This window comes from Neolamprologus brichardi, chromosome 6, assembly GCF_056152115.1.
Source record: "Neolamprologus brichardi isolate AB-2024 chromosome 6, ASM5615211v1, whole genome shotgun sequence".
In the NCBI taxonomy this organism is placed as follows: domain Eukaryota; kingdom Metazoa; phylum Chordata; class Actinopteri; order Cichliformes; family Cichlidae; genus Neolamprologus; species Neolamprologus brichardi.
Genome location: NC_142109.1, coordinates 32,543,992 through 32,571,691, shown reverse-complemented (window position 1 = coordinate 32,571,691; position 27,700 = coordinate 32,543,992). Strand labels below are relative to the sequence as shown.

General features: G+C 40.0%; 1 protein-coding gene across 1 annotated transcript; it reads right to left on the bottom strand.

Annotated features, from left to right (window-relative positions):
• Positions 1-119: 119 nt before the first annotated feature.
• LOC148102615 (multidrug and toxin extrusion protein 1-like) lies at positions 120-27,700 on the bottom strand. Its single transcript, XM_087842116.1, has 16 exons — positions 27,268-27,700; positions 26,598-26,699; positions 26,440-26,508; positions 26,069-26,217; positions 24,975-25,017; positions 18,140-18,184; positions 17,933-18,030; positions 17,169-17,266; positions 16,566-16,747; positions 16,375-16,483; positions 14,186-14,261; positions 13,807-13,876; positions 13,586-13,718; positions 2,099-2,193; positions 1,958-2,021; positions 120-1,884 (listed from the first exon to the last, which is right to left on the bottom strand). The coding sequence occupies exons 1-16, from the start codon at positions 27,448-27,450 to the stop codon at positions 1,640-1,642; spliced, it is 1,761 nt and encodes a 586-aa protein (XP_087698242.1). The 5' UTR covers positions 27,451-27,700; the 3' UTR covers positions 120-1,639.

Here is a 27,700-nt window from a genome sequence, read left to right as displayed (position 1 = left end):
ATTTATTTTACAGTGGAGCTGTTTAATCATACATAAATACACACATTCACACTTAAAGCTGCCCAGTATGACCAGAAGACAGTGATTCAGAAATTATCAAGTGACTGCTTCAATGCTTTGCAGACTCTTTATTGTTACATTATTATGAATCAGGACAATACTTTTACACAGCAACTTCCTCAGAGGGTTTCAGTTACCTGAACATTTAAATTCAGTAGAATCACCAGCATAAAAATATAAAACTTTACATTTGTTTCTGGAGAAGTGGAGATGAACAGGTGAGCATCGGGGAGCAGGGTCAGGTCATTGATGGGAAACCGAGTCAGTCTGAGGGCAAGTGTTACCATGGTAATAACCCCTTGTTGTGTGAATGTCACACACTAGAGGAGCAGTTTATTAGGAACACCTGTACACCCATTTGATTGTGATTGTATGAAGACATGCAGATATGGTCTTATTTACCATAAATGATTGTCAAACGTAATTAGACAGACAGGGCAAAATTAAATTAAATCCTTAATCTGCTTTGGTACTTCTGATTTAGCTTTTAGGGAGACAAATCAGTTTTTATGCTTAATGCTACAACAAAAATACCCCCCAGTTCACAAAAAAATCCTACTAGATACATGATTTTATCAATTTCAGAATCCTACGTCGGCCTGTTCTTGAGTTACAGCATTCATGAGATTTTCAGAAAATGATACGTCCGACCTTGAGATCAAAGTCACTGAAATTCGAACTCATCCAAGAATTTTAGTAGCTGCACCGAAGCTATCAATTTGAAAAACTTTAAACCAACCTGAGCCGCTGAGTTGTGGCATCATGTGACACCACAGTCATACTTTTATTCTGAAAATACAGACTGTAAAGAATGTTACCTTTGCATCAACAAATCTGTAAAGTCTTCAGTAACCCAACCTGAGCTGCCGAAATATGGCATCTTAAATATCACATTCCTTCCACCAAAACAGACCAAGTGCCCAATCTGGAACCAGTTCCACTTTACAATAACCACCAATGAGTCACAAATGGAGCCTGGGATTCTGTCCTTGATTTCTTTGCATTTTACCATAAGTTTTTTTACTGTTATATTCTGTTCTCAAACTGAAATGTGGCCTGGATCTCATCAGACACCATCGTCCTGCACCAACACTGGAAAAAGCTCAGGAGAAAAAAGTTTTATAATGTATAAAGATGCACAGTGCCTTCTTTTTGCTTCAAGAGCAGGTCTAGTCCCAGTGAACAGAGTGTGCCTGAAGACATCTACTTTCTCATACTTCTGTTTTGTGTCTCCTTGTTTTCACTGTCTTTATACAGGATTGTTGATAAAATGTACATTAAGTTCTATGAATCACAAAGATCAACTGTCATCAAACTGATTATCATTATCAAACAGTGGCCTCATTTTACACACATTTTCATTAAAGCCCTTAATAAAGCTGTCCTTTGTTTACTACATATTCCGCCCTTTTCATCTTATTGAATTCATCTCTGTGGCCGGACAGTGTAAGACGAGGCACAGACTGCACACAGCTGTTCCTCTGTTGAATCAACAGTGTAGGTAACCCTCCCACAAAAGAAGGTGCATTTTTATTACTTAGATAAACTTTGTGCTTTTTGTCCGACTGTCCACTTCGCATCATTTGAGCAGCGGGGTGAGGACGGTGTTGGTAATGACTCCAGCAGCGAGGATGAGGATCATGATGAGTATCGCCAGGCCGCGCCGTAACACCAGCTGTGACACTGACAGAACATCTCCCACTGTAGTGGTGTTGGTGGTTTTACTCTCTTCTGGTATTTGCATCTCCATGTATACGTGGTCCGCCCCGGCGCTCTCACCACTGGATGCAATAGTACTGATTGGGGTCTGGATGTGATTAGAGTCTAGGGTTTGGAAAGAGAAGCATGAATAAGACACTGTAATAACAGGAATGTTTCAGCCAGTTCTCCCACTCACCTCTATTTTCCATCTCGATCGTGTCTTTTTCTTCTTTGACGCGGACTCCTGCTCGCACTTCGGCCTGATCAGACACAACAGTTAATGACATGCTTTGATGAGTGAAAGTGTGATAAACTGTCAATAGATGCAGGTGTGCACCTCTTCAGCAGCCTTCTTCCAATCGAGTTTGCACAAAAACGCGATGAAAAAGATCGACTGCACGAACACGCAAACCGTAAGGCCTGTCCAAAATCCTACAGCAGAAAAAACAGAAGAAGAAGAGTTTTAATAGTTTTTTTGACAAGCAGGAAGTACAGCTAATTTCTGACCGCAGCACGCATTTGTCACAATCCACCTGTAACCTGAAAGACACAACATACACTGGTTATTCAGCTGGAATAAACAGGCTTGAACCTGCTGTGGTGTGTGTGTGTGTGTGTGTGTGAGTGTAGCCCAGTGGCAAACAGATGCAATTAGAGACTGTTTATTGTAATTATTATTAAAGGTGTTTTATTCTGTTCAGTTAAAAACACTTATGATTGGAGAGAGACTCTAAAGAAAAAATCCAAATTATTTTGTATGGAATTGCATTATTTGTGTTATTTATTTATTTTTGTTTCTCAAAGGTTATTTTTTGACCTGGATACAAATGCAGTCCAACCAATGGGATTGTTTGTCCCGCCTTGTGTTTTCATGTTTGGTTGCGCTGCTAAGGCTGCTTAGACCACACGCGCCATAGCTGTACCTGTGGGGAAAACGTGGTAGCTGTTGAAACAGCGAAGCTGTTGGTATCTGCTTGATTAGCCGCCAGATTTGGATAGCCGAAGCTAGTTTTATGAGTACGAAGTACTTTGCACTGGTGAGTAACCAAACTGTTATAGCCACTGATCGGCATCCTGAAATGTTAACGTTGTTTGCTTCAAAAAACAAACGCTAATGGTGACGGTACTTTGCAAGTAGCTAGCGGGTATTAGCTAAACGCACACTCCCGTTGTTAAGTGTTAGTTGAGAACTTATTAGCTGTTGTTAGGTTAAGGAAAAAAACAGTATGTCTATCTGTTGTATTGAAATGTTTTATTGTGTTACTTTTATTCATCCCTGTTGTTACTTGACAGCGAGCAGAGTATATCGAGTTTGCTACTTTTAATGAGCAGTGTGAATTGCTTTAATGATTGGTGATAGCTACATTGCCATGTAATGAAAACGCTTAGAATTTGATTAGTTGTACAACATTAGAAATTGAAAAACATTTTGTTCATGCTTTATACTTTAAACAGAAGTGTTGTTAGTTAAGTGTGAACAATGTTCATTTGAAGTAATTCTGACCTCACTCTTAGGTCAGGTTTTTTGAGTTGGAGAAAGGAGCCGAGACTCCCGGAGAACTTTGGATTACAGACTTTGTGGAAATCCACAGAAGAGGAATAATTTTCCATTGCAATGGATGGCGAGCCACAGCCCATTTGGAATTGAATCTTGAAGTCTGGTTGCCTGAACTGTGGTAGGACAAAACAGTGCAAACATACATCGATCGTGGACTGAACTCACACCAATAACTCACCAGATCACCAAACAGGCCTGATCTGGATCCTATTGACATTTTTAAAAGACCCGGGTCTAACATTCTTTTCTTTTGGGTATCTGTGCGCGCACACACAATTTTGGTTGTTATTGTAAATGCAATACAGTGCACAAATTTCAAATACAGTTGAACCATTGCTTCATCATTTGCAGTTGTGTTTTCATTGTGGTTACCCATCCTCTGGGCTCCTGTCGTTCCTGAAGTCTTCTGATTTGCCCATTGTTTATATATTTTGTTACATACTGGTTACAGTGTAAAAGTGGCGAGCCAGCCAGGAGCCTTGAATTAATGGGTGACGATAGTGAAGCATATTTTGTGTGAGTGAGCTTTTGGTAAAACCGTCTGTCTCACCAAAAGATGGAGTTTGTTGAAAAATTAGGTATTAAGGTCCCAAATGCTGTCATAGTGCGTGGGGTAACAGGATCAGAAAAGGATGAAGAGATTTTTGAGTTCTTAAAGCAGTACGGCTCTATTAGTAGGGTCCTCACCATTGATGATCAAGTATCTGAATTCAACAAGGATCAGATAGTGGAGTATAACTCGGGAGTAGCAGTGCAAACCTTAGGACCCTTGTTGCCTTATGTCCACCCCTCAGCTGCCAATCCTGATGTAGTATTTTCTGTACATGCTTTGACAGATGTTTATTCCCAGAGAGTTGGGGGGAGTGTCACAGATACTTACCTGAGTGAACTGCGAGGAATAGCCAAGCTAAGTGGGAAAGATTTTGAAGAGGTACTGAGAGAGGTGATGACAAAAATTGAAAAGTCTGTGGGTGTCGCCGAAGAAAGTGTTGCACTCAGTACTGAGGTTGAAATAGAGGAAGCTGATCATACTGCCAGGCCCAGCCAGACCCCTGCTACTTTTAATGAATCAGCTGGTATTTCAGTCTGTCCTAGGCTTGGCCATGCTGATGATGAATATCGCACACCGACTTTAAGCTCTGGAACCAAGAGATCCCTGACTCTAAATCCTGGTGAGCTTAACCCACCAGAAGTACAGAGAATTGTGGTTGAACACATTGTAAAGAGTGATGATAAGATGTCACGTACCCATTCCACCTTGAGGCTGAGAGCTTTTTCCGGGAAGATTCCCTGGCCATATAATGAGGCTGATTATGATACTTGGCGCTCTCATGTTGATTTAATGATGGAGGACACTTCTGTTTCTGACTTGGAGAAGACTCATAAAATTCTCGAGAGCCTCCTCATTCCTGCTTCAGATGTAGTTCGACATCTTGGACCCGAAGCGCCACCATCTACCTACCTGCAATTATTGGAATCTGCCTTTGGCACAGTTGAGGATGGGGAGGAATTGTTGGTGAGGTTCATGAACACGTTGCAAGATCCTGGAGAAAAACCCTCAGCTTACCTGCATCGCCTGCAGGTGGCCTTGAACCGTACTGTACGCAGGGGAGGTGTACAGCCACAAGAGGTCGACAAACACCTCCTGAAACAATTTTACAGGGGTTGTTGGAATCATGACTTGCTTGCTGTCTTGCAGCTAGAACTTAAGGATCGACAACCCCCATCACTCGCTGAGCTTTTGTTGCTGCTGCGTACTGCAGAAAATAGGCAAGAAACAAAAACTAGTAGAATGAAACGGCACCTTGGTACTACAAAACCTAAGGTTGTCTCCCATAGACAGAGTGTTCAGGAAACAAACGAAACACAAGCTGAATCTGAATCAAGTGACCTAAGTAAGTTAAAGAAGCAAGTTGCTGACTTGAAGAGTCAATTGACAGCACTCATGAAACAAAGAAAAACCACTGCTTCTAAGAAAGAACACTTGCAGAAAGATGAAACTAAAAAACCTGACCATGCAAAGACTGAGCCAGGGCCCCCTCCACACAGCGCGTTAACTGTAAAGCCAAAACTGTGGTACTGTTTCCGTTGTGGGGAGGATGGTCATATTGCGGCCACCTGGGCCTTATCTAGGCTACATTGAGATTAATGTTGTATTCCCCAAGGAGTTTTTGGGTGCTGAGGTTGAAGTCCCCACACTAGCATTGGTGGTTCCAGATGTTCGTACAGTCCCCCAGCCACTAGTTTTGATAGGTACTAACACACTAGATCTACTTTACGAACTCCATCGTGATACCTGTCCTGAAGAGTATGAACCATCACAATATGGTTACAAAGCAGTGCTAAAGATTTTGGGGCTGCGACACAGGCAGTGCAAGGATAACCGCCTTGGTCTGGTCACCTCGCTCGGAAAAGACCCTCAGCTAGTTCCAGCAGGACAAACCGTAGTGTTAGAGGGGTTCATTGATGTAAACAGTCCTACTACTGAGAAATCTGTCCTCTTAGAACATCCCTCCTTGTCAGCACTGCCAGGTGGGGTGTTAGTTAAACCTTGCCTCATTGACTTGCCCCAGAAAGCACCATATAAAGTGCCGGTCGTAATGACTAATGAGCTGGATCATGATGTTGTTATTCCCCAGAAGTGTGTGATTGGGGAAATCAGTGCATTTCAGCGTGTTCTCTCACATGAGCATTGTGTGGTGACATCAGATTCTAGCACCAAGCAGAAGCTAGGCCTCAACTTCAACTTTGAGGACTCACCCATAAGTGCTCAGTGGAGAGAGAGAGTAACACAAAAACTTGCCAATATGCCAGAGGTCTTCGCGCAAAATGACATTGACTTTGGGAGAACTAATCAGGTAAAACACCAAATCAAGCTATCTGATGAGACTCCATTTAAGCACAGGGCACGCCCCATACACCCAAATGATCTGGAAGCTGTCCGAAAGCACTTGCTAGAACTTCAACAGGCAGGTGTGATCAGGGAGTCCACATTACCCTTCTCTTCTCCCATAGTGGTGGTGAGGAAGAAGAATGGGGATGTGCGTCTCTGTGTTGATTACAGGAAGCTCAATCTACAAACAGTGAAGGATGCTTATGCACTCCCAAACTTGGAGGAGACTTTCTCCACGCTGACTGGTTCCCAGTGGTTTTCTGTCCTCGACTTAAAATCTGGTTACTACCAGATTGAGGTCGATGAGGCTGACAAACCGAAGACAGCTTTCGTTTGTCCCATTGGATTTTGGGAGTTTAACCGTATGCCGCAGGGCATTACGAATGCTCCAAGCACATTTCAGCGTCTTATGGAGAAATGCATGGGGGATATGAACCTGAAGGAGGTTCTTGTCTTCCTTGATGACATCATTGTTTTCTCTAAAACGCTGGAAGAACATGAGACCCGACTGATCAAAGTTCTGAACCGTCTGAAAGAGTACGGGTTGAAATTATCCCCTGAGAAATGTAAATTTTTCCAGACATCAGTGAGGTACTTGGGACATGTTGTGTCTCGTAATGGGGTGGAGACTGACCCTGAAAAAGTGAAGGCTCTGCAAACTTGGCCAGGGCCTACTGATCTGAAAGAACTGAGGTCCTTTCTTGGTTTTGCAGGGTATTACAGACGCTTCATTAAAAGCTATTCTAACCTAGTGAAGCCCCTCACCAATCTGACCTCAGGTTACCCACCCCTTCGCAAAGGTATCAAGCCCAAAGCTGACACTCCTCAGTATCATGACCCGAGAAAACCCTTTGGTGAGCGATGGACTCCAGAGTGTGAACAAGCTTTCCGAGTGATCGTTGAAAAGCTAACTACTGCTCCAATCTTGGGTTTTGCTGACCCCAAGTTGCCCTACACTCTCCATACGGATGCCAGCACTATGGGGTTGGGTGCTGCTTTGTATCAGGAGCAGGAGGGGCAGATGAGAGTAATAGCATATGCTAGCCGAGGTTTGTCCAAGAGTGAGTCTCGCTACCCTGCCCACAAACTAGAGTTTTTAGCTCTAAAGTGGGCAGTTACAGAAAAATTTTCTGATTACCTCTATGGTAGCCAATTCATGGTTGTAACTGACAGCAATCCCTTAACATATGTTCTGTCTACAGCCAAGTTGGATGCAATGAGCTATCGTTGGCTAGCAGCACTCTCAACGTTTAACTTCCAGCTTCAGTACAGAGCTGGAAAGTTAAATTCTGATGCAGACGGTCTTTCAAGACGACCACATGGAGAACTGCTCAGTGACACAGTTTCACAAAAAGAGCAGGAACGTGTACAGCGGTTCACTGAAACACATCTGTCTGGTAAAGGAGTCACTCTTGGCCCAGACGTGGTCCCAGCTATCTGTGAGAGGCACCTCATTGGCTGTAGCCCAAGTGAAAACAAAGAGATGGATTGTGCTTTCACCCTGGTAGACTCTTTGGCCATGTCTGTATCTGCTATACCAGATGAGTTTGTGAATGAAGATCAGTGTGGTGGGTTACCAGTTATTCCCCATATGCCAGTAGAGAAGCTAAGGGCAGAACAACGAGTTGACCCGTGTTTGAGGGAAATTATAGCTCAACTCGAGACTGGGGACAAGGTTCCACCCACCGTTAGAAAGCAACTGCCCGATATTCCCTTACTAATCAGGGAATTCAGTCGCCTTGAGCTACACAATCAAATACTATACCGAACACGACAAGATGGAGGTTGTGTAACCTGGCAACTTGTTCTTCCAGAGCAGTTTCGAGACACAGTCCTCCGTAGCCTTCATGATGATATGGGCCACTTAGGGATTGAACGCACTCTCGACCTGGTGAGAACAAGGTTTTACTGGCCAAGGATGGCTGCAGATGTTGAGAAAAAGGTTAAAACCTGTGATCGCTGTGTTCTGAGAAAATCCCTTCCTGAAAAAGCTGCTCCTTTGGTCACAATAAAGTCCACCAGACCTCTTGAGCTTGTTTGTATGGACTTTTTGTCCATTGAGCCTGATAGGAGCAATATTAAGGACGTCCTCGTATTTACAGACCACTTTACTAAGTATGCCATTGCCGTCCCAACACCCAATCAGAAAGCTCAAACAGTTGCCAAGTGCCTGTGGGATAATTTCATTGTCCATTACGGCATTCCTGAACGTTTGCATAGTGACCAAGGGCCTGACTTTGAGTCACACATCATCAAAGAACTATGCAACATCCTGGGTGTTCACAAGATTCGTACTACGCCCTACCATCCTAGGGGAAACCCTGTAGAGCGTTTTAATAGGACGCTGTTGAGCATGCTTGGCACATTGGAAAACAAGGACAAATCACAGTGGCATAGCTTTGTGAAACCATTGGTTCATGCGTACAATTGTACAAAGAACGACGTTACAGGGTACTCACCTTATGAATTCACATTCGCAATATGTGCAAAGTTTGAAGTCACGTCTGGAAGAGAGTTACAGAATCGCGGCACAAAATGCAGCAAAAATTGCTGACAAGAATAAGACCAGATTTGACTTGCGTGTAACCGCTTCTAAATTGGAAGAAGGAGACAGAGTTTTAGTGCGTGCTGTACGCCTAAGAGGAAAACATAAGCTTGCTGATAAGTGGGAGTCAGATGTTTATGTGGTGCTAAAGCAGGCGGGAGATCTCCCAGTTTACACAATAAAACCTGAGAACAGGGACACTCCTTGGTGAACTGTCCATCGAGATCTTCTACTCCCTTGTGGTTTTGTCACACCCACTAAGGAGAAGCCTGTTATGACAAACTCCACACGCAAGCCAGTAACACGGCAATCAGCTAAACAGTATGAGACTGAACCTTCTGAGACAGAGGAGGATACCGTTTGGTTTCGTGAGAGGCGTCCCAGAGAAACCATTCGATTCACCACAGTGTACGAGGTTCCAAAATCATGCCCTGACACTGATGATAGTGAGGCAGCACAGATAAATTTAACTGAAGACTGCTTAGATGTTAATGATACGGTAGTCAGAGAAGACTTGTCTCATGGAAATGCAGAAATCATTCTGGAGGATACTGCCTTGGATGCCGTGAGTGAAAAATGCTCGGCTGCTGATGTACCTGGAAGTGAAAATGACTTAGCAGACACATCCACCTTTCAGGGAGATGTTCTTCTAAGCAGAGAAGACTCTGACAGTGAGCCTGAGGCCCTTAGCAAAGAAGATTCACAACAAAGCGTGGAAGGTGATAAAACGGACACTCTTCGACGTTCAGTGAGGAATAGAGGTCCGCCAGAAAGACTGCAGTACACCCAGTTGGGAAATCCACTGATATCTATTGTGCAATCCTTATTCCAAGGCTTGAGCTTAGCTTTTACTGATGCTTTGCAAGAGAGTAAGGAGGTTGGAACTTACCAGGAGCCACTCTCTCAAGTGGTGAGGTCACAGCCATCTCCTATGCAAAGGGACTTGCATGACTTTAGGAGGGGAGAGTGTAGCCCAGTGGCAAACAGATGCAATTAGAGACTGTTTATTGTAATTATTATTAAAGGTGTTTTATTCTGTTCAGTTAAAAACACTTATGATTGGAGAGAGACTCTAAAGAAAAAATCCAAATTATTTTGTATGGAATTGCATTATTTGTGTTATTTATTTATTTTTGTTTCTCAAAGGTTATTTTTTGACCTGGATACAAATGCAGTCCAACCAATGGGATTGTTTGTCCCGCCTTGTGTTTTCATGTTTGGTTGCGCTGCTAAGGCTGCTTAGACCACACGCGCCATAGCTGTACCTGTGGGGAAAACGTGGTAGCTGTTGAAACAGCGAAGCTGTTGGTATCTGCTTGATTAGCCGCCAGATTTGGATAGCCGAAGCTAGTTTTATGAGTACGAAGTACTTTGCACTGGTGAGTAACCAAACTGTTATAGCCACTGATCGGCATCCTGAAATGTTAACGTTGTTTGCTTCAAAAAACAAACGCTAATGGTGACGGTACTTTGCAAGTAGCTAGCGGGTATTAGCTAAACGCACACTCCCGTTGTTAAGTGTTAGTTGAGAACTTATTAGCTGTTGTTAGGTTAAGGAAAAAAACAGTATGTCTATCTGTTGTATTGAAATGTTTTATTGTGTTACTTTTATTCATCCCTGTTGTTACTTGACAGCGAGCAGAGTATATCGAGTTTGCTACTTTTAATGAGCAGTGTGAATTGCTTTAATGATTGGTGATAGCTACATTGCCATGTAATGAAAACGCTTAGAATTTGATTAGTTGTACAACATTAGAAATTGAAAAACATTTTGTTCATGCTTTATACTTTAAACAGAAGTGTTGTTAGTTAAGTGTGAACAATGTTCATTTGAAGTAATTCTGACCTCACTCTTAGGTCAGGTTTTTTGAGTTGGAGAAAGGAGCCGAGACTCCCGGAGAACTTTGGATTACAGACTTTGTGGAAATCCACAGAAGAGGAATAATTTTCCATTGCAATGGATGGCGAGCCACAGCCCATTTGGAATTGAATCTTGAAGTCTGGTTGCCTGAACTGTGGTAGGACAAAACAGTGCAAACATACATCGATCGTGGACTGAACTCACACCAATAACTCACCAGATCACCAAACAGGCCTGATCTGGATCCTATTGACATTTTTAAAAGACCCGGGTCTAACATTCTTTTCTTTTGGGTATCTGTGCGCGCACACACAATTTTGGTTGTTATTGTAAATGCAATACAGTGCACAAATTTCAAATACAGTTGAACCATTGCTTCATCATTTGCAGTTGTGTTTTCATTGTGGTTACCCATCCTCTGGGCTCCTGTCGTTCCTGAAGTCTTCTGATTTGCCCATTGTTTATATATTTTGTTACATACTGGTTACATGTGTCCCTTCTAAATTCACACAAGCCTAAGACATCCTAGTGAAAATCATTCTACTTTTACGATGCACATACATTTTTTATTTTTCCTGTTCCTCACATTGTCTTCAGGCTGCACCTGTTTCATTTATTTGGACCCACGAAATGCCCAGTTGGAGTCATTTTAGGGTCTGGTTTCTGTTAAGTTCAGTCTATTAATATGTTTAGTTACAACTGTTAACAACCAGTATCGCCTGATCCTCATCAGGTTCTAACATTATTTAAATACAACTTTAGATGTGTAGCAGCATATGGCATATTATGATACGTCTTTAGCAAAAACTAAGCAGAAAACGCAGAAGCGAGGTGCTTTGCTTGGGATGGTGATTGTGTCATCCAGGGAAGGACGGATGTTGTTTTGCTTTGCTGTGTTTTAATGTAAAGTGTGCTTATTTCTTATATTGCATGTTTTGGTTGCATCTGTCAATTTGTCCTGGAGAGACTCCGCCCTTTTCCCGTTTTTACTAATTTGACACACCTGAGAGGAAAGGGAGTGGTAATTTACAGAGTGCTCAGTGACACATAAGCAGTGTTGGGAAGGTTACTTTTAAAATGTATTCCATTACAGAATACAGAATACATGCCCCAAAATGTATTCTGTAACGTATTCCGTTACGTTACTCAATGAGAGTAACGTATTCTGAATACTTTGGATTACTTAATATATTATCATGCTGTTTACAACTACATGAATGTACTATTGCTGTGATTTATTACTGTTACTGAAGGTCCGCGGCTCCGAACCGTAGTAAACGGACCTCTGGCTTCTGTGTCGGGCTCATAGCTGAAAACTAGCTTTACTTTGTTGTCTGGGTCAACTTTGCTAGCGAGAGACAGAGAGAGCCATTGAAAGGCTGCTCCAACAGAACTTATTGTTTTTGGAGGAAAACACGAACACGGTGTACAATAAAGTCTTAATAGCTTACTTACAACTGGGCTCGTCAGGCACTCTTCTTGGCTGCAGTGCTCGATGACAGCTCATACTTTTCCTTTTTCTCCCTCCCTCGCTCAGAGACACGGACTACACTGCCTATGATGCGACATTCTTTAGAGCTATACATGTAGCATTCTGCCTATTAGCTTAGCACAACAACAACAAAAAGGCCTCTCTCACCCAGGAAACACGCAGAGAGAGAGAGCGTCGCCCTGTAACCATGGCAACCGCAACGCTGCCGCCTGGAACAACAGAACGTAGCTGTCAAACAAAACCCAAACAGTCCTGACCCGCCACAATATAAAACAGCGAAGTACCGCCGTGTAATCCATTTATTTCAACAAAGTAACTGTATTCTAAATACCACCTTTTTAAACGGTAACTGTAACAGAATACAGTTACTCATATTTTGTATTTTAAATACGTAACGGCGGTACATGTATTCCGTTACTCCCCAACACTGCACATAAGGCTGGTGGAGCTTGGCGTTAAGGTGAGGGGAGGAGGATACAGCGCCAGCAAGCAGGGACGCGGAGCGAGCGGTTCGACTGCTGCAGCAACAGGATGCCAGATTACGCGTCTGCGGGAAATTAGAGGCGGCGGACGGGCTGGTGCCGATTGGCGGTTATAAAGAAGCGGCGGGCAGAGTTAAGAGCTCTGCCCACCCGGGGTAAGTCTTTTGACTTGTCCCCTTTTAATGAATGAAAGCTGCCTAAAAGAGTAGTGACTGCCGCTGCCTCCCTTTCTTTAGCGCACCAGGGCGCAGAACGCGGAGAAGAAGGCGAGGACGCCGCCGGGTTTCCCTTCTGCACCGCTTCACTGGATTTTTAATTCTTCGTGACTTTTATACCGTGGCGGACGCCACTGGACTTTTAATGTTGTGTTTTATTGATTTTTATTGTGTTGACCCCTGGCCAGGGTTGTTTTAATTCATTTTACATTTTTAACTATTTAAATATAATAAATTTTATTTTAATTATACAGTTTTTAATTCTTGTGCTTTCCCTTGGCGGCTCTACTGCTCTGTCCGTTTGGAGGAAGGTTTCCCTCCTTTAAAAGACACTGTGGAAATAAAATCACCTTCGCTCTGTTACAATTGTGTTGTGCATTGAAGTTTGCATGGCCCAACATCTCCACTTTCTTCTTGCCTGTCCAAAGAACATTGTTCCATCAGATGCAATATTGCAAACCTAATCCATGCTGCTATGTTCTTTTTGGACAGAAGAGACTTTCTTCTGTCAGACCTTGATGGACAGCAACAAATGCTTCCCCAAAGTCACTGCTGATGTCTTTCCTCCCTGGCATTATTATAACATACTCGACTAGAAAACTACCAAAATGTCTGGTTTTATTTAATGAATATAATAAAATTAATTGTTATTATATAAAATTAGGGATAAATAAAGTACGACATATCTTATTTTCTCTTGTCTTGAATAAGTGATATCAATCCAATGCTATGAAGGAAAACAAAGGAGCTTGGAATGCCACCCTCACTCAGTCCTCACCTACAATCCCCATTTTGGCTGCAAACATTAGGGACACACCAATGGGTAAGCCAAAAAAGTAGTACCCGACCAGGTTACACAGAGCACCAACCGACTGTTTTCCTACACCTCTGACAACTCCTCCGGCCACAGCCTGTAAACACAAACACAGATTTCTCTGAATAACCTTTTATATTCATCAATATTGAAATGTCGATCACTGCTGTAAAATCATTTCTTACCGCAATTGCATCAGCAAGATGCAAGAAACTATATATCAACATGAGGTCAGAAACCCTCTGCAAAATATCGCTAAAAGAAATGTGCAGTTTCAGCTTCAGTACATCTGTCTGTACATTCACAAATATTGTCAAACATCATAAACATATGAAACTTAATGAAAACAAAACCTTTAATACAATGGGACACATGGACAATGCATTTACTTGATTATAGCACTCACATAGGCTTGTTTTAGTTAACTGAAACTGGATAACAAGGGCAACATGTTTCTGGGACAAAGGTGTAAATGATTATCTTGAATAATACATGTAATTAAAGAAGCAATAAATAAGAGAGGAACTCTTCCTGGAATCAAGGTTAAAGGTCAAAGATACTTACGGCTCTGATGTGAAAATGTATCCGATGACATCCTTTGAGACGCCAAAAATAATACTAACAAAGCATGCAATTATGACTGCAATGAGAAAAAGCAATTAAATATTAAAATCACAGGAAAGACAGAAAAACAAGGAACACAAAAGGTGACCAACTTTACAGTTTATATACACTTGTGGTGAAAAATGTACTGTAATTTCATTATTCTTCTTTTTCCAAAGTGGAACGATTGTACAGCATTCACGTTTAACAACAAAAACAAGTTCACAAACAAGGCACAACTTTAATTTATGTTAACACTTTAGAACCTAAACCATGATATAACTGATATAACTGCCAGAAATCTTTTATTTTTTGATAATGGACTGTTTGTTGAACCTTTAGACAAAATATAATCAGCATATATGAGTTTTAACTTGAATCACATTCACTACATGAGCAATATTTTTGCAATTTAGTCATTAAAATGTGTCATGCAATTTAAATCATTTGGGGGTGGGGTGGGGGAGTCACGCTGATGATCACAAAAAGGCATGTATCAAATACGATACGCTGGGATTTAAAGGGTTCAAGTTTAACTGCAGGCTCAAAATTACATGAAGTATACATAGTCCACAAATTTATTGCAGTTTATTCAACATGTGTTCTAATGCATATCAACTACATACTATTTTGCCCAGGGTCGGGTAAACAAACTGGTCCATAATTTGGTGATTTACACATTTGCTTTATAAGCAAAAGGTCACTGGTTCAATTTCAACTGGAGACAAATCCCCTTTGAGACTGTGTCAGGATGAGTATCTGGCATAAACCTGCCAAATCAATCATGCAAAGCTACCCCCTGTGGTGAACCCTTATGTTGACGGAACAGCCATGGACCCTGTATGGGTTGTGGAGGTACTCGAGCTTCCTCCCAGACCAAAGAAATGCATATTAGGTTAGTTCAGTGGTTCCCAAACTTTTTTTGCTGGGCCCCCCTTGTTTTAAAAGAAAAATGTTCGCACCCCCCCCCTTCTCGCGCGCACAAACACATCCTCCAGCCACACACACCCATATTTTGCTCCATTGCGGTTTATTTCACACCTCAAACATTTAGTAAACAATTAAGCAAATACAGGTAATCTGCAATAAATTACAGGTAGCAATAAAATAAACTACTAACTCTCTTACGCTGCGTCCACACCTACACGGGTATTTTTGAAAACGCAGCTGTTTCGTTCACACGTGAACGGCGTTTTGAATCACCGAAAACGGAGATTTTTAAACTCCTTTTTTGCGTTTATGTGTGAATGAGGAATACAGAGTTTATCACACAACGTCAAAGGTATGTGCCTTTTTCACGTCACGCTGTGCACACGTTATTTTTTACATGAGAAGAATGCCAGATAGAGACAAAATACTGTTAATCTGACTATCTGTAGGTTTTACACGCAGTTACTGTCCCTCCATTTAGAAAGGCAGAGGCATCACGGTGTGATTATTTTATGTGTTTCATGTGTAATAATATTCAACATTGCTATCAATACATTTTTCAAAAAATGCCACTCTGTGCAAAATGGGTTTAAAAACATAAACAGCTGTGGGATCCTGTTTGTCTGTGATTTGAACAGCCCAGCGCTGCTCCCGACGAAGGGAAAACCAATTCTGCAGGGGAGACCTACCTCGGCACTTGTGCAGGTGAAGCCCAAGGGCAGATATGCTTCACCATATTTTCTAGTCTTTGGCTTAGAATGAAGTTGGTTTGGAAACATATTCAGCAATTCTTCATCTCCTGCTTTGCGTTTCTGTGGGCGCCATGCTAGCAGTGTCCAAGCGTTTTGTTTTTCCCCCCCTTTTCATTCCACGCCCCCCCTGCAATGGCCCCACACTTTGGGAAGGTCTGGGTTAGTTAATGGCTCTAATGTCACTGTATACATGAATATGAATGGTTGTCTATCTCTGAGTTGGCCCTGTGATGGACTTGGCACCGTGAGTCCACCATTAATCTACCATTAATTGGATACGCTGTTGGAAGGTGGCTGGATGGATGAATAGTTCATTTATATTTTATGAAATGTATTCTACTTCATATTCTTATGTCATGAAGCTCAGCATGAAATAAAACTAATCCTGCTACTGCTCAGTTAGCAGTATTTTTTACTTTTTTCTGTTCATTTAACACAGACAATAATACTTAGTGTGTTGGTTCTTACATGCACAGATGATGGGGACTTTGCACGACAGCTTGGCCTGCTCGATGTTTCCTGCACCAAGTGCATTCCCAACCCTTACACTGGCAGCACCAGAGACTCCTAGTGGAAGCTATGGGAATAATCCATGTGTAATTAATAATGTAATGCCAGGTCAACATATAAGCAAAAGTCAAAAGGTTCACTGGAGTTACCGTGTATGCTGTAATAACCAATTGGTAGGATATCGAGTGAACTCCCAACTCGACCTCACTGACCACACCGCCCAGGAATCCTCCCAATTCAACCACCCACCACTTCAGACAGAGCATGAGCATGCTGGGGACAGCCAGCTTGACAAAGGGTCCCCACTCCTGGAGACAGTCGAGGGACCAACCTGTGGGTCAGAGTGACTCTATATGTCATCTTTCAAACTATTGGTTTAAATTATGATTTAATTATGGGCCTCGGATCAACAATTACTAATGAGGAATTTGCATAAATCAGACATTATTATTAAACAATATTTAAATCCCACAGATTTTAACTATTACAGAGATGTCTTGAAGTTTATTGGAACCGCAGTGTTAAAGAATAACCTCTCCTCCACACTGCACGCCACAGTTATAGAGTATGACTATTTTTGTCAAACATTAAACCCTGGAGTATTTATAATGGAAAACTTCAGGTATGAAAGGTCACAAAGCTGAATGATGCAACATGATGAAATTATTGGACAGAATTGGAAATGAGAATGACACAGCAAAATCAAAACATTTCAGCAAGTTCAGCATCCCTGTAGAAGTAAAATGACTGACCTGCCCATGTGGCCTTATGTAGACCTCTCATGTACATGTAAATGAATAAGACTGATGCCAACAAATACTGGGAGATGGCATTGGCTGCTGCTGATCCACTAGAAGATAAAAACATTAGAGATTAAAAGAAGGGGAAAAAAAAGAACAATTAAAGCTCCATATTTACAGGTGACAATTCAAGCACCCTAAGATAGGCTTCAGCCCCCGTAACCCTGTAAAAGGACAAGTGAAAGAGGATGGATGGGTTTCGAATTAGCTGTCAGTTCATTATTCCTTTTAGGTTTTTGAGAAACAATTTATATTCATGTTCCACATTATGTTATATATTTTTTTCAATAGTTCTGCTTTGTATTTCCTTGTGCTTATGGGTTTTATAGTCTTCCGAAGCCTGGTATTGATTTCTTATTAGATAGATGTTGTTTGCTTCAAATTAAGCACTTTAAACTGAAACCACTATCAATGTGTATGCCTGTTACACCTAACCCTTCTTTCCTTCCATCATGTGCAGACGGAGCTTTCAGGACACTTGATCCTTGTGTCCTGCATTTGGGTCTGCAAATTTACCAACACACCATAAAACCTGTGGTAATTCACCTAAAATCACTGAATCATGAATTTAGATAAAGAATTTAAAACGCATATATATATATATATATATATATATATATATATATATATATATATATATATATATAGTTTTCACTGACTGAATTGAGAGTTACATTCAACCAATGATGTCACAGGAATGATGGAGGAAAACTTACGCAACACCCAAATCCAGCTGATGGATGAGGACGTAGTTGATTATTGCATTAAAGACATTTCCGATTGCTCCAGTTATAACTTGAGGCCATATAATTCCCTGTACACCAAAGCACAAAATACAAATAATATTCATGTTAATTTTTTAAATGCACAAACAGTTAATGTAATTTAATGTAGGCCATATGCATGCTTCAAAAGCACTGCACCTGATTTTGAAGATACCTCCCCTGCAGCTGGTACATGAAAGCAGCCTGAAGAAAGCAAACATTAAATTATAAGAGACTCGTTGACAGAAGTGAAGAACAAATTTGAGCACATGATCAGAACTTAGGTTAATCAGCACGCTAACACTTTTCAATGAAAACAATGAACGTGTCAAATAATTAATAATAAATCAAAGAAATAAAATTTATCACAGATTCTATACATTTATACACCTCCACTGCAAGTTATTAACCCTCATCCACTTTGTCTGATAGTTTATGCCTCAAAATTCAACCAAGAATAAATGAGAGGGGGGCATCAAAGTTAGAGATTGAGCAGTATTGTTGAACAATGTAAACTTAAATCTCATTAGAAACGAATACCAAGTCAAATATGATAAATGGTGAATGCACCGATTCTTACAAAGTGCTTTTCTAATCTCTCAGAGCACTCAAAGTGCTTTTTACAACACGTCTCATTCACCCATCAGCACCAACGCCCATAGATATGGAGGCAAAAGGGAGGAGATCACATTAAGGGTTAGGCAAGCATGCCTAAGTGCTTTTTATCTAACATTCACACTCCAATGGATTCATTGTAGTGATGGGTCGTTCGCGAACGAAATGGCTCTTAGAGCCGGCTCTTTGACGTGAACGACGCGAGCCGGCTCCTTATCGCGAGCCGTCACGTGGTTTTTTTTTTTCTTTCTCTCACCCTCTCTCTCTCGCACTTTTTTTCCGCTTCACTCTGCACGCGAGCCTTGTGCTTTACGCTGGGCAGAGGGGGGAGGGGCGGTAGTTACACTCAGTAGCACAGGAACAGAGCCAGAGGGAGAGAAAGAAAAAGAGAGCCAGGAACAACAACATCACATTAGAAAGGTATAGTAATCATCCACAACTATAACAGGTCCATATGACAGAGAATTATGGAGGACCACAAGAGCCACGCGCATCGAAATAAAAAATCCTGTGCTTAATTAATGAATTGTAGAATAAAATCTGCATTTGTAAATTCATTTTTGAATTCCAATTTAATAAACTGATTTTTAAAATGCTTTTTAAGTCTTCATTTCAAAAAACATTTTCGAATTGCACTTTAATAAACTTCATTTCAAAAACCTTTTTCGAATTGCACTTTAATAAACTTCATTTCAAAAACCTTTTTTAAATTGCACTTTAATAAACTTCATTTCAAAAATCTTTTTCGAATTGCACTTTAATAAACTTCATTTCAAAAATCTTTTTCGAATTGCACTTTAATAAACTTCATTTCAAAAATCTTTTTCGAATTGCACTTTAATAAACTTCATTTCAAAAATCTTTTTCGAATTGCACTTTAATAAACTTCATTTCAAAAACCTTTTTTAAATTGCACTTTAATAAACTTCATTTCAAAAAACATTTTCGAATTGCACTTTAATAAACTTCATTTCAAAAACCTTTTTCGAATTGCACTTTAATAAACTTCATTTCAAAAATCTTTTTCGAATTGCACTTTAATAAACTTCATTTCAAAAACCTTTTTTGAATTGCACTTTAATAAACTTCATTTCAAAAATGTTTTTCGAATTGCACTTTAATAAACTTCATTTCAAAAACCTTTTTCGAATTGCACTTTAATAAACTTCATTTCAAAAATCTTTTTCGAATTGCACTTTAATAAACTGCATTTCAAAAACCTTTTTCGAATTGCACTTTAATAAAGTTCATTTCAAAAACCTTTTTTGAATTGCACTTTAATAAACTGCATTTCAAAATCCATTTCCCTTTCCTGTTCGCTCAGGGATTAACATGTGGATTAGCATTTGGATTAGCAGTTGGATTAACAACTTCATTTTAAAAATCCTGCTGCTATTCAAATTAGCCACACCGTGGGATGTAAGGAGCTCTCTGATTGATACAGATAATGAAATTTAATTATTAATACAATATACGTCATGAGAAACGAAAGCTGAAATTGATTCAGTTTAGCACTTTTCTCTGTATGCTCTGTGATCATAAAGGCCTTAAATTCTGTGATATATACTGTAAATGATTTTCACAGAGGTCTTAAAGTACTTAAATCACTGCTGATAGTCTGGTTGTTTATATTTTCACATTTTTGTGTCTGTAGGGCTGTTTGATGACAATTTGGACTCCTCTGGGAGATGAGGACACACCCACACCTGTTCCATACTGCAGCCATTGATGGTGTTACGGCTCGGAGTCAGCTTTGGGCCATCAGACGCACACACTGGAAAACCAGCACCTGGACTTCATGCAGGAGAGACGGCCTCAGTGCTGATGGACTCTGCATCGTCTATTTTACCTCCTAATCTCTTTCTCTTTAACACACAATTAAAATCTTAGTGAGGAAGTCTCTAACTTGTACACATTTGTACTTTTACTTGTTTTATTAGTTATTTTTAAGAAGAGTAAAGTTATTCACAAAGTTTTTATTCTTCTGTATTTATTATTTTGTATCATGTACCACAGTCATACTGAACTATACAGACCTGGTGAATTGGAGAAAAAAAAAATCATATATGAATGAATCATTCAGCTTCAGCAGTATTTCTAATCATCTTATGAATTCCAGTCTAATGTCAATTCACTGTTTGAGTTCAGTCTTGGTCTTAAACTCCAGAGAATACCACCTGGTTCAATTTTTTCATCTGATTATTGGGAAAACAGTTTTCTTCTGAGAGATGCTGCTAGAGCTGAAATAGAGCCCAAAGAAACAACAAAGTTTAGTCCCTCTGGATTTTCCATGGAAACTTGTTTTATCACTCACTCAGGTGACTTCTCCAGTGTCACGGATAAGTGATGAAAATATCTCCCACTGGAAACCATTGTGTCCAGTTAAAGTCAATCGACTTTTTCAAGGAGAGTTGTTAGATGCTGTGCTCATGAGGACAATGGGTTTTAAACTTGCAGCACAACACAAAGCTGAAATACTGGATCAACGATCAAAACAGATTGAGCAGAATTAAGTCAAAATGTAATATCCTGATATGACACATCACACATGATCCAGCATTGTTCTAAGATTGCAAACTTTCTTATTGGAAGTTTCCACAGCTGCCAGAAAGGGACAGATTTCTGGCTGGTCTTAATGAGTGGTCGTTGCTCTCTTGTTTTCTCTGGAATTGCTGCACGAAGGATGTAACACCCATGATAAGCACTGAGATGTATGTCCTTGTCAGAAATGAGCAATGCTCAGCTTCCAGGTAAGGAGAAGTGGAACCAGAAGATATTCAAATGCATCTCTCCACAGCTGCTGATGAATTCTACAAAAAACAAAGTTTGTTAAAAACATTTGCAGGTGAATCAACACTGATTTATCAATGACATCCATTTACTCAAAAATTACTGACAAGTGGACAACTAGAATATATAGTTTATAATTTCAACATTGTACTGTAAAAAATGGAACTTTATATGACAAATGTGTGGTGCTTGTGGAATTTTTAACAAGGACCCTACAAAACTTTACAGTACTCATGCTGCCACACTTCTGATGGCTAGGTGTGCAGTTCCTGCTTTAAATGCATTCACTTTTAAGATTAAGAAATCTAAGTGATAATAGGCCAGAAATGTTTGAACTTGCTTATGAACCTAAATCACTGAGGCCGTCTCTCCTGCATGAAGTCCAGGTGCTGGTTTTCCAGTGTGTGTGTCTGATGGCCCAAAGCTGACTCAGAGCCGTAACACTATCAATGGCTGCAGTATGGAACAGGTGTGGGTGTGTCCTCATCTCCCAGAGGAGTCCAAATTGTCATCAAACAGCCCTACAGACACAAAAATGTGAAAATATAAACAACCAGACTATCAGCAGTGATTTAAGTACTTTAAGACCTCTGTGAAAATCATTTACAGTACATATCACAGAATTTAAGGCCTTTATGATCACAGAGCATACAGAGAAAGGTACTAAACTGAATCAATTTCAGCTTTCGTTTCTCATGACGTATATTGTATTAATAATTAAATTTCATTATCTGTATCTTTACCACACATTTACCACACAGGTGTAGATACTGTAGGTTCAGTGAATGCTTAGATTGCACTGATTAGAATATACTGGACATTCAAAGCTAAGATTCAGCGCACTGTGTTAGAGGCTGGGGTTTGATGACTTCATCATATATACAACCTTTGATCATCGTTTATGTCCAGTTGAGAATGAATCTGTGCACTCACATATTAAATGAGCTGAAATCAGTAGTGTGATCTCCAGTCTTTATATGCTGAATGAGAGAACTGAAAGCTGTTATTTTAATCAGCCTGTCTCAGTTGTTTTAACTCACAAGTATCACAAAGTAATGCGGTAACATCTGGACTGACGAGTTTACTGTCAGCATTTTAATCGCTAGTTTAAAGGCTGTAGGCTGCAGCCGTTGCTCTAACACTGTATAAATGTAACAGGCCTCAGTGCTGGTTCTAATAGTTTGAGCTGCTTCCAGCTTTATTTGTGATGAGCACAGCAGCTTACAAAACACGTAGCTAGCTTGTACTGCTGCGACGTAAAACTTTCATAAGCTAAGATGACCTTAAAATAACGGGGCTATGTGCGGTGATGCTAGCGTTAGCCACGTTAGCACGTTACCTTCACAGGTGGTCAGACTTTGTAAACAGGCACTCAGCCAGAGGTTGGGCTCTCCGTTTCGCTGCAGGGTCCCTTCATTCTTCACATATCCTTGTCGAACCGAGTGTAAATCCCGAGGTGGAACGGCCTTTGTACAAGCACACAGGCTTCTTAGCAGGGCGAAGCTATGAGCTAGAAACATCCAGGCTGGCAGACAGCCTGTGTCTGACCAACCAATCAGAGAGCTCCTTACATCCCACGGTGTGGCTAATTTGAATAGCAGCAGGATTTTTAAAATGAAGTTGTTAATCCAACTGCTAATCCAAATGCTAATCCACATGTTAATCCCTGAGCGAACAGGAAAGGGAAATGGATTTTGAAATGCAGTTTATTAAAGTGCAATTCAAAAAAGGTTTTTGAAATGAACTTTATTAAAGTGCAATTCGAAAAAGGTTTTTGAAATGAAGTTTATTAAAGTGCAATTCGAAAAACGCTTTTGAAATGCAGTTTATTAAAGTGCAATTCGAAAAAGATTTTTGAAATGAAGTTTATTAAAGTGCAATTCGAAAAAGGTTTTTGAAATGCAGTTTATTAAAGTGCAATTCGAAAAAGATTTTTGAAATGAAGTTTATTAAAGTGCAATTCAAAAAAGGTTTTTGAAATGAAGTTTATTAAAGTGCAATTCGAAAAAGATTTTTGAAATGAAGTTTATTAAAGTGCAATTCGAAAAAGATTTTTGAAATGAAGTTTATTAAAGTGCAATTCGAAAAAGGTTTTTGAAACGCAGTTTATTAAAGTGCAATTCAAAAAAGGTTTTTGAAATGAAGTTTATTAAAGTGCAATTCGAAAAAGATTTTTGAAATGAAGTTTATTAAAGTGCAATTCGAAAAAGGTTTTTGAAATGAAGTTTATTAAAGTGCAATTCGAAAATGTTTTTTGAAATGAAGACTTAAAAAGCATTTTAAAAATCAGTTTATTAAATTGGAATTCAAAAATGAATTTACAAATGCAGATTTTATTCTACAATTCATTAATTAAGCACAGGATTTTTTATTTCGATGCGCGTGGCTCTTGTGGTCCTCCATAGAGAATATGCATCTTCTTTTTGTTTTCATATTTTAATTCATATTTAATTGTGTTGTGGTTTGCAGTGTTTTGTGTTGTTTCACTTTAAATTTGTAAAAGGAAAAAGCTGAAAATTTAAATAGTTAAAATTTGAAATGTGAATAGTTGATTTTTGTATTATATGATTTACTTATTACATTTTATGTGGAGTGAATAAATAAAAGTATATTTACGGTGGCCCCTACAGACAAAGCACATACAAACTTCAAATCACGTACAAACTCAAAAACACGTACAAACTCCGAAGCACGTAAAAACACGTACAAACTCCGAAGCACGTACAAACTCCGAAGCACGTAAAACCTCCAAAGCACGTAAAAACTCAAAAGCACGTAAAAACTCAGAAGCATGTAAAAACTCAAAACACGTACAAAAGAAAACAGAAGTGCTCCAGGATGCTAGGGCGCAGTGTTGAGCTTTTGTTACCTAATGGCTACACAAGCCAGCAAGTACCAACGACCGGATTTGGTGTGTGGTAGTAACAGGTAAATGAACTTTTTTTTTTTTAATTATTTGAATATATATGAGTGCCTGTGTATAAATACACAAACAATACACACATGCTTTCATGCTTTCAATTGTGTAATTTAAGTGATCTAGTAGCTCTGCTTTGGAAGTTCAGTTCATGCTAGAAATGTGTTTTGGAGTTTGTACGTGTTTTGTCTCTAGGGGCCACCGCATATATTTATATATAAACATATATAAATAAAAACACTTTTTTTTAACGTTAGTAATTCCTTTTGTGCATAATTTTATATTATTGTTAATAATAAATTAATTAAAGCAAAAAAACAACCTGAAGAGCCGGTTCGGAGCCAAAAGAGCCGGCTCTTTTTAGTGAGCCGAACCGAAAGAGCCGGATCTCTAAAAAGAGCCGGAAATCCCATCACTAATTCATTGGAGAGTAACTTGGGGTTAGTATTTTGCTGAAGTACATTTGGCATGCAGACTGGAGCAGCTCAGGATCAAACTACCAACCTTGAGATTAGTAGATAACTTGAGCCACGGCTCAAGTGTGACCGATGAACTCTGGACCTTAAATAGCACTACATCTGTTGTTAAGACCCTCAGTTCTGGATATCAACCTGCCCTTTTGTTTAAATATTGAACACCTTCCAAATCTGCATCAAATCCTATCAAACTCACCGGCAGAGCGGGCATGAAGATCTTCACATAGAGCTGGGAGAGGCTTCATGTGGAAATGAAAAGACAAAGTAAGCCTGTGAAACTGATGATGGTGACATTTGACTGCACATAAATTAAGGTTACATACCATTTTGCTTGTTCATTTACTAAGTTAAGATTTAACAGCTGGTTTCTGCTGCTACAGGTGGTCAAACTATGAGGTTTGGTATAATGTGCTTTTCGATTACTGCATTACAGTGATCCCTCGTTTATCTCGAGTTACGTTCTAAAAAATATGTTGATTTTAGGCTGTAAAACCCGTCACTACACACTTTATACACTTTTCTCAGACAGGCATGAACATTTTCACACTTTTCTCTCCTGTTTAAACACTCTCAAAGTTCAAACCTTCGTAGAAAAATAAGTCCAGTATTAAAGAATGAAGCCAAAAATCAAACCCTGTTTTCAGGTCCAGAACATGGGAATAGAGCAGCTGCCAGTGAAGTCAACATTAATGAATCAATGGTACGGAAATAGAGGAAGCAAGAACAATGAGTTGAGTAAGGTTTGAATTATCTGACTGTTTTGTTTTGCTTAATGCACCTTATAATCCAGTGTGCCTCATGGTCCGAAAAATACGGTAACTTCTACCTTCCTTTAGCATGTCCAGAGGTCCAACATTTGTGAGATGGTTAGCATCTTTCTCTGTATCTTGGGTGCTACCGCAGGTGCCTTTGACGGTGCAAAACGTTTCGTCGACATTGTTGTTTTTGTTGGGGAGAAAACTTACAAACATACAGTACAGCACTTCACAGTCACACTGCTAGTGATCGAAGATTTATGTAAATTTGACAAGCTGAATGCATTCTGTACTGTACAGGAGACACGGCACGGAGGAGATTGGTTGACAATGGACATGCAAAATTGCACAAAAAAAAATCCGCGAAACAGCGAAAGGTGAACCGCGTTATAGCGAGGGACCACTGTATTTTTTGCACAGACTAACAGTGCTTGGCATTTTGCATAACTTGAGTTTCTTTAAGAGTGAGACAAACACATGCTCAGCAGTGTCACAACATCCACGCGTCTGTTATTGCTGCTTAATAACGGCTCACCTGGCGACCTCTGGACTCTGTTTGACAGCAAGTAGGAGAGGCTCAGTGTTGATGAGGACGGCCCAACAAGGGAAACAGGCCAGCAGCAGAATCAGAACTCCCCTCTGGAGAATCACACCCATACGCTTCAAGTTACCGCTCCCATACGTCTGCGTGAAACAGGTAGACAGACGCTCGGGTGAGAAAAGTTGGAAAACGCAGAATCCCACCAAAGAACAAGGGTATGACTGATCAAAGAAAAATAACTCCACACAAAAGCTCAGTGTTGAGATGTTTAAAAGGCGATTCCAGGAGAACCTGGGAACCCAGCTGTGCTGCTTGTGTTTGTCTTGGTTACACAAATAAAGTGAAAGCTCCGGTGAGGACCCTACCTGAGATATGAGGGTATCACAAGTTAACGACAAACCGCTGCCAATGGAAATACCAGTGACGCTAACTACCTGCAAACAAAACACAACATGCATAAACTGGGGTAAAAAATGATGCATATTTACGGTTCAACAACAAAGGCACTGAAATGTCTGCTCACCGCAATTGATAATGCTACAGCTGCAAGTTCAGTTTTCCCCAGGTGACCACAGAACACCGTGCTGACAACACCGATCATGAAAATCATCAACTGGGAAATGACCTGAAGAAGAGGAGATACTGACTCTGTGTTGTATTTAGAAATACATTTAAAGGAAAGATAAATAAGTAATGAATATGATTAAAACATTTAGTAACTTAAAGATGTTAAACATATAGCAAATATCTAAAATAGATAGATACTTCCCACAAGGGAAATTTCTGTGTTACAGCAGCACGATAAAGAGTAAAAATAGTAAAAACATAAGCAACTGTATGTTTTGGGGGCTTAAAGAAAACATGTAGGAATTTGATATGTAATCCAAATAATGCATAAAAAACACAGTAACTTAATTTAAAATTAAATGATTGTAATACTAAACAGATATACACAGTACAGTCCTACAGTGCTTGAGGTCCATTCAGAAACAGGACTTCATAATAACATAAATAACATTTAATGTATTTATTAATAAGACAGTAAACCAGGGTCCAGGTCCCACGTTTAAATCAAATTTCAGTTTATTGACACATGGTGCATCTTCTGTAGTAAATCCGTTCTTCCTGTCAGCAACAACAGACAGAGAGTGTGACAAACTTCAAATGAGCTTCAAATTTACACACAGTCTTACCACTGGTGCCGCCAGTTTGGAAAGTTGCACAAGCTCATTGCGGTAAACTGACGGAATAAACCGAGGGACACATTTCTGGCAACAGCCTCGGGAGCTCTGTGCGCAAGCAGCCGCTGCACCTTCCTTTAAATCCTCTTTCACTGCCTCTGTGCATTTTCCTGTTTCTTCCCCAGAAGAGTCCATAATTGAACAAATACAGATCCTCTTCACAAACAGCTCTGGGTGATTTCTGTCACTCAGGCAGAAGAAAATGTTGTTGGTTTGATAACCAGCGCAGGAGTCTGAGGAGGGGCCAGACACATTCTGTCCTCCTCACCTTACAGCCAACCAACTCTTGTCTCTGTTTAGGTGTGATTTCTGCTATTGCAAAATACTCAATACACTTGTACAAATAAAGCATTCATTTACAGTTGATCATTAACATGACAGTTAA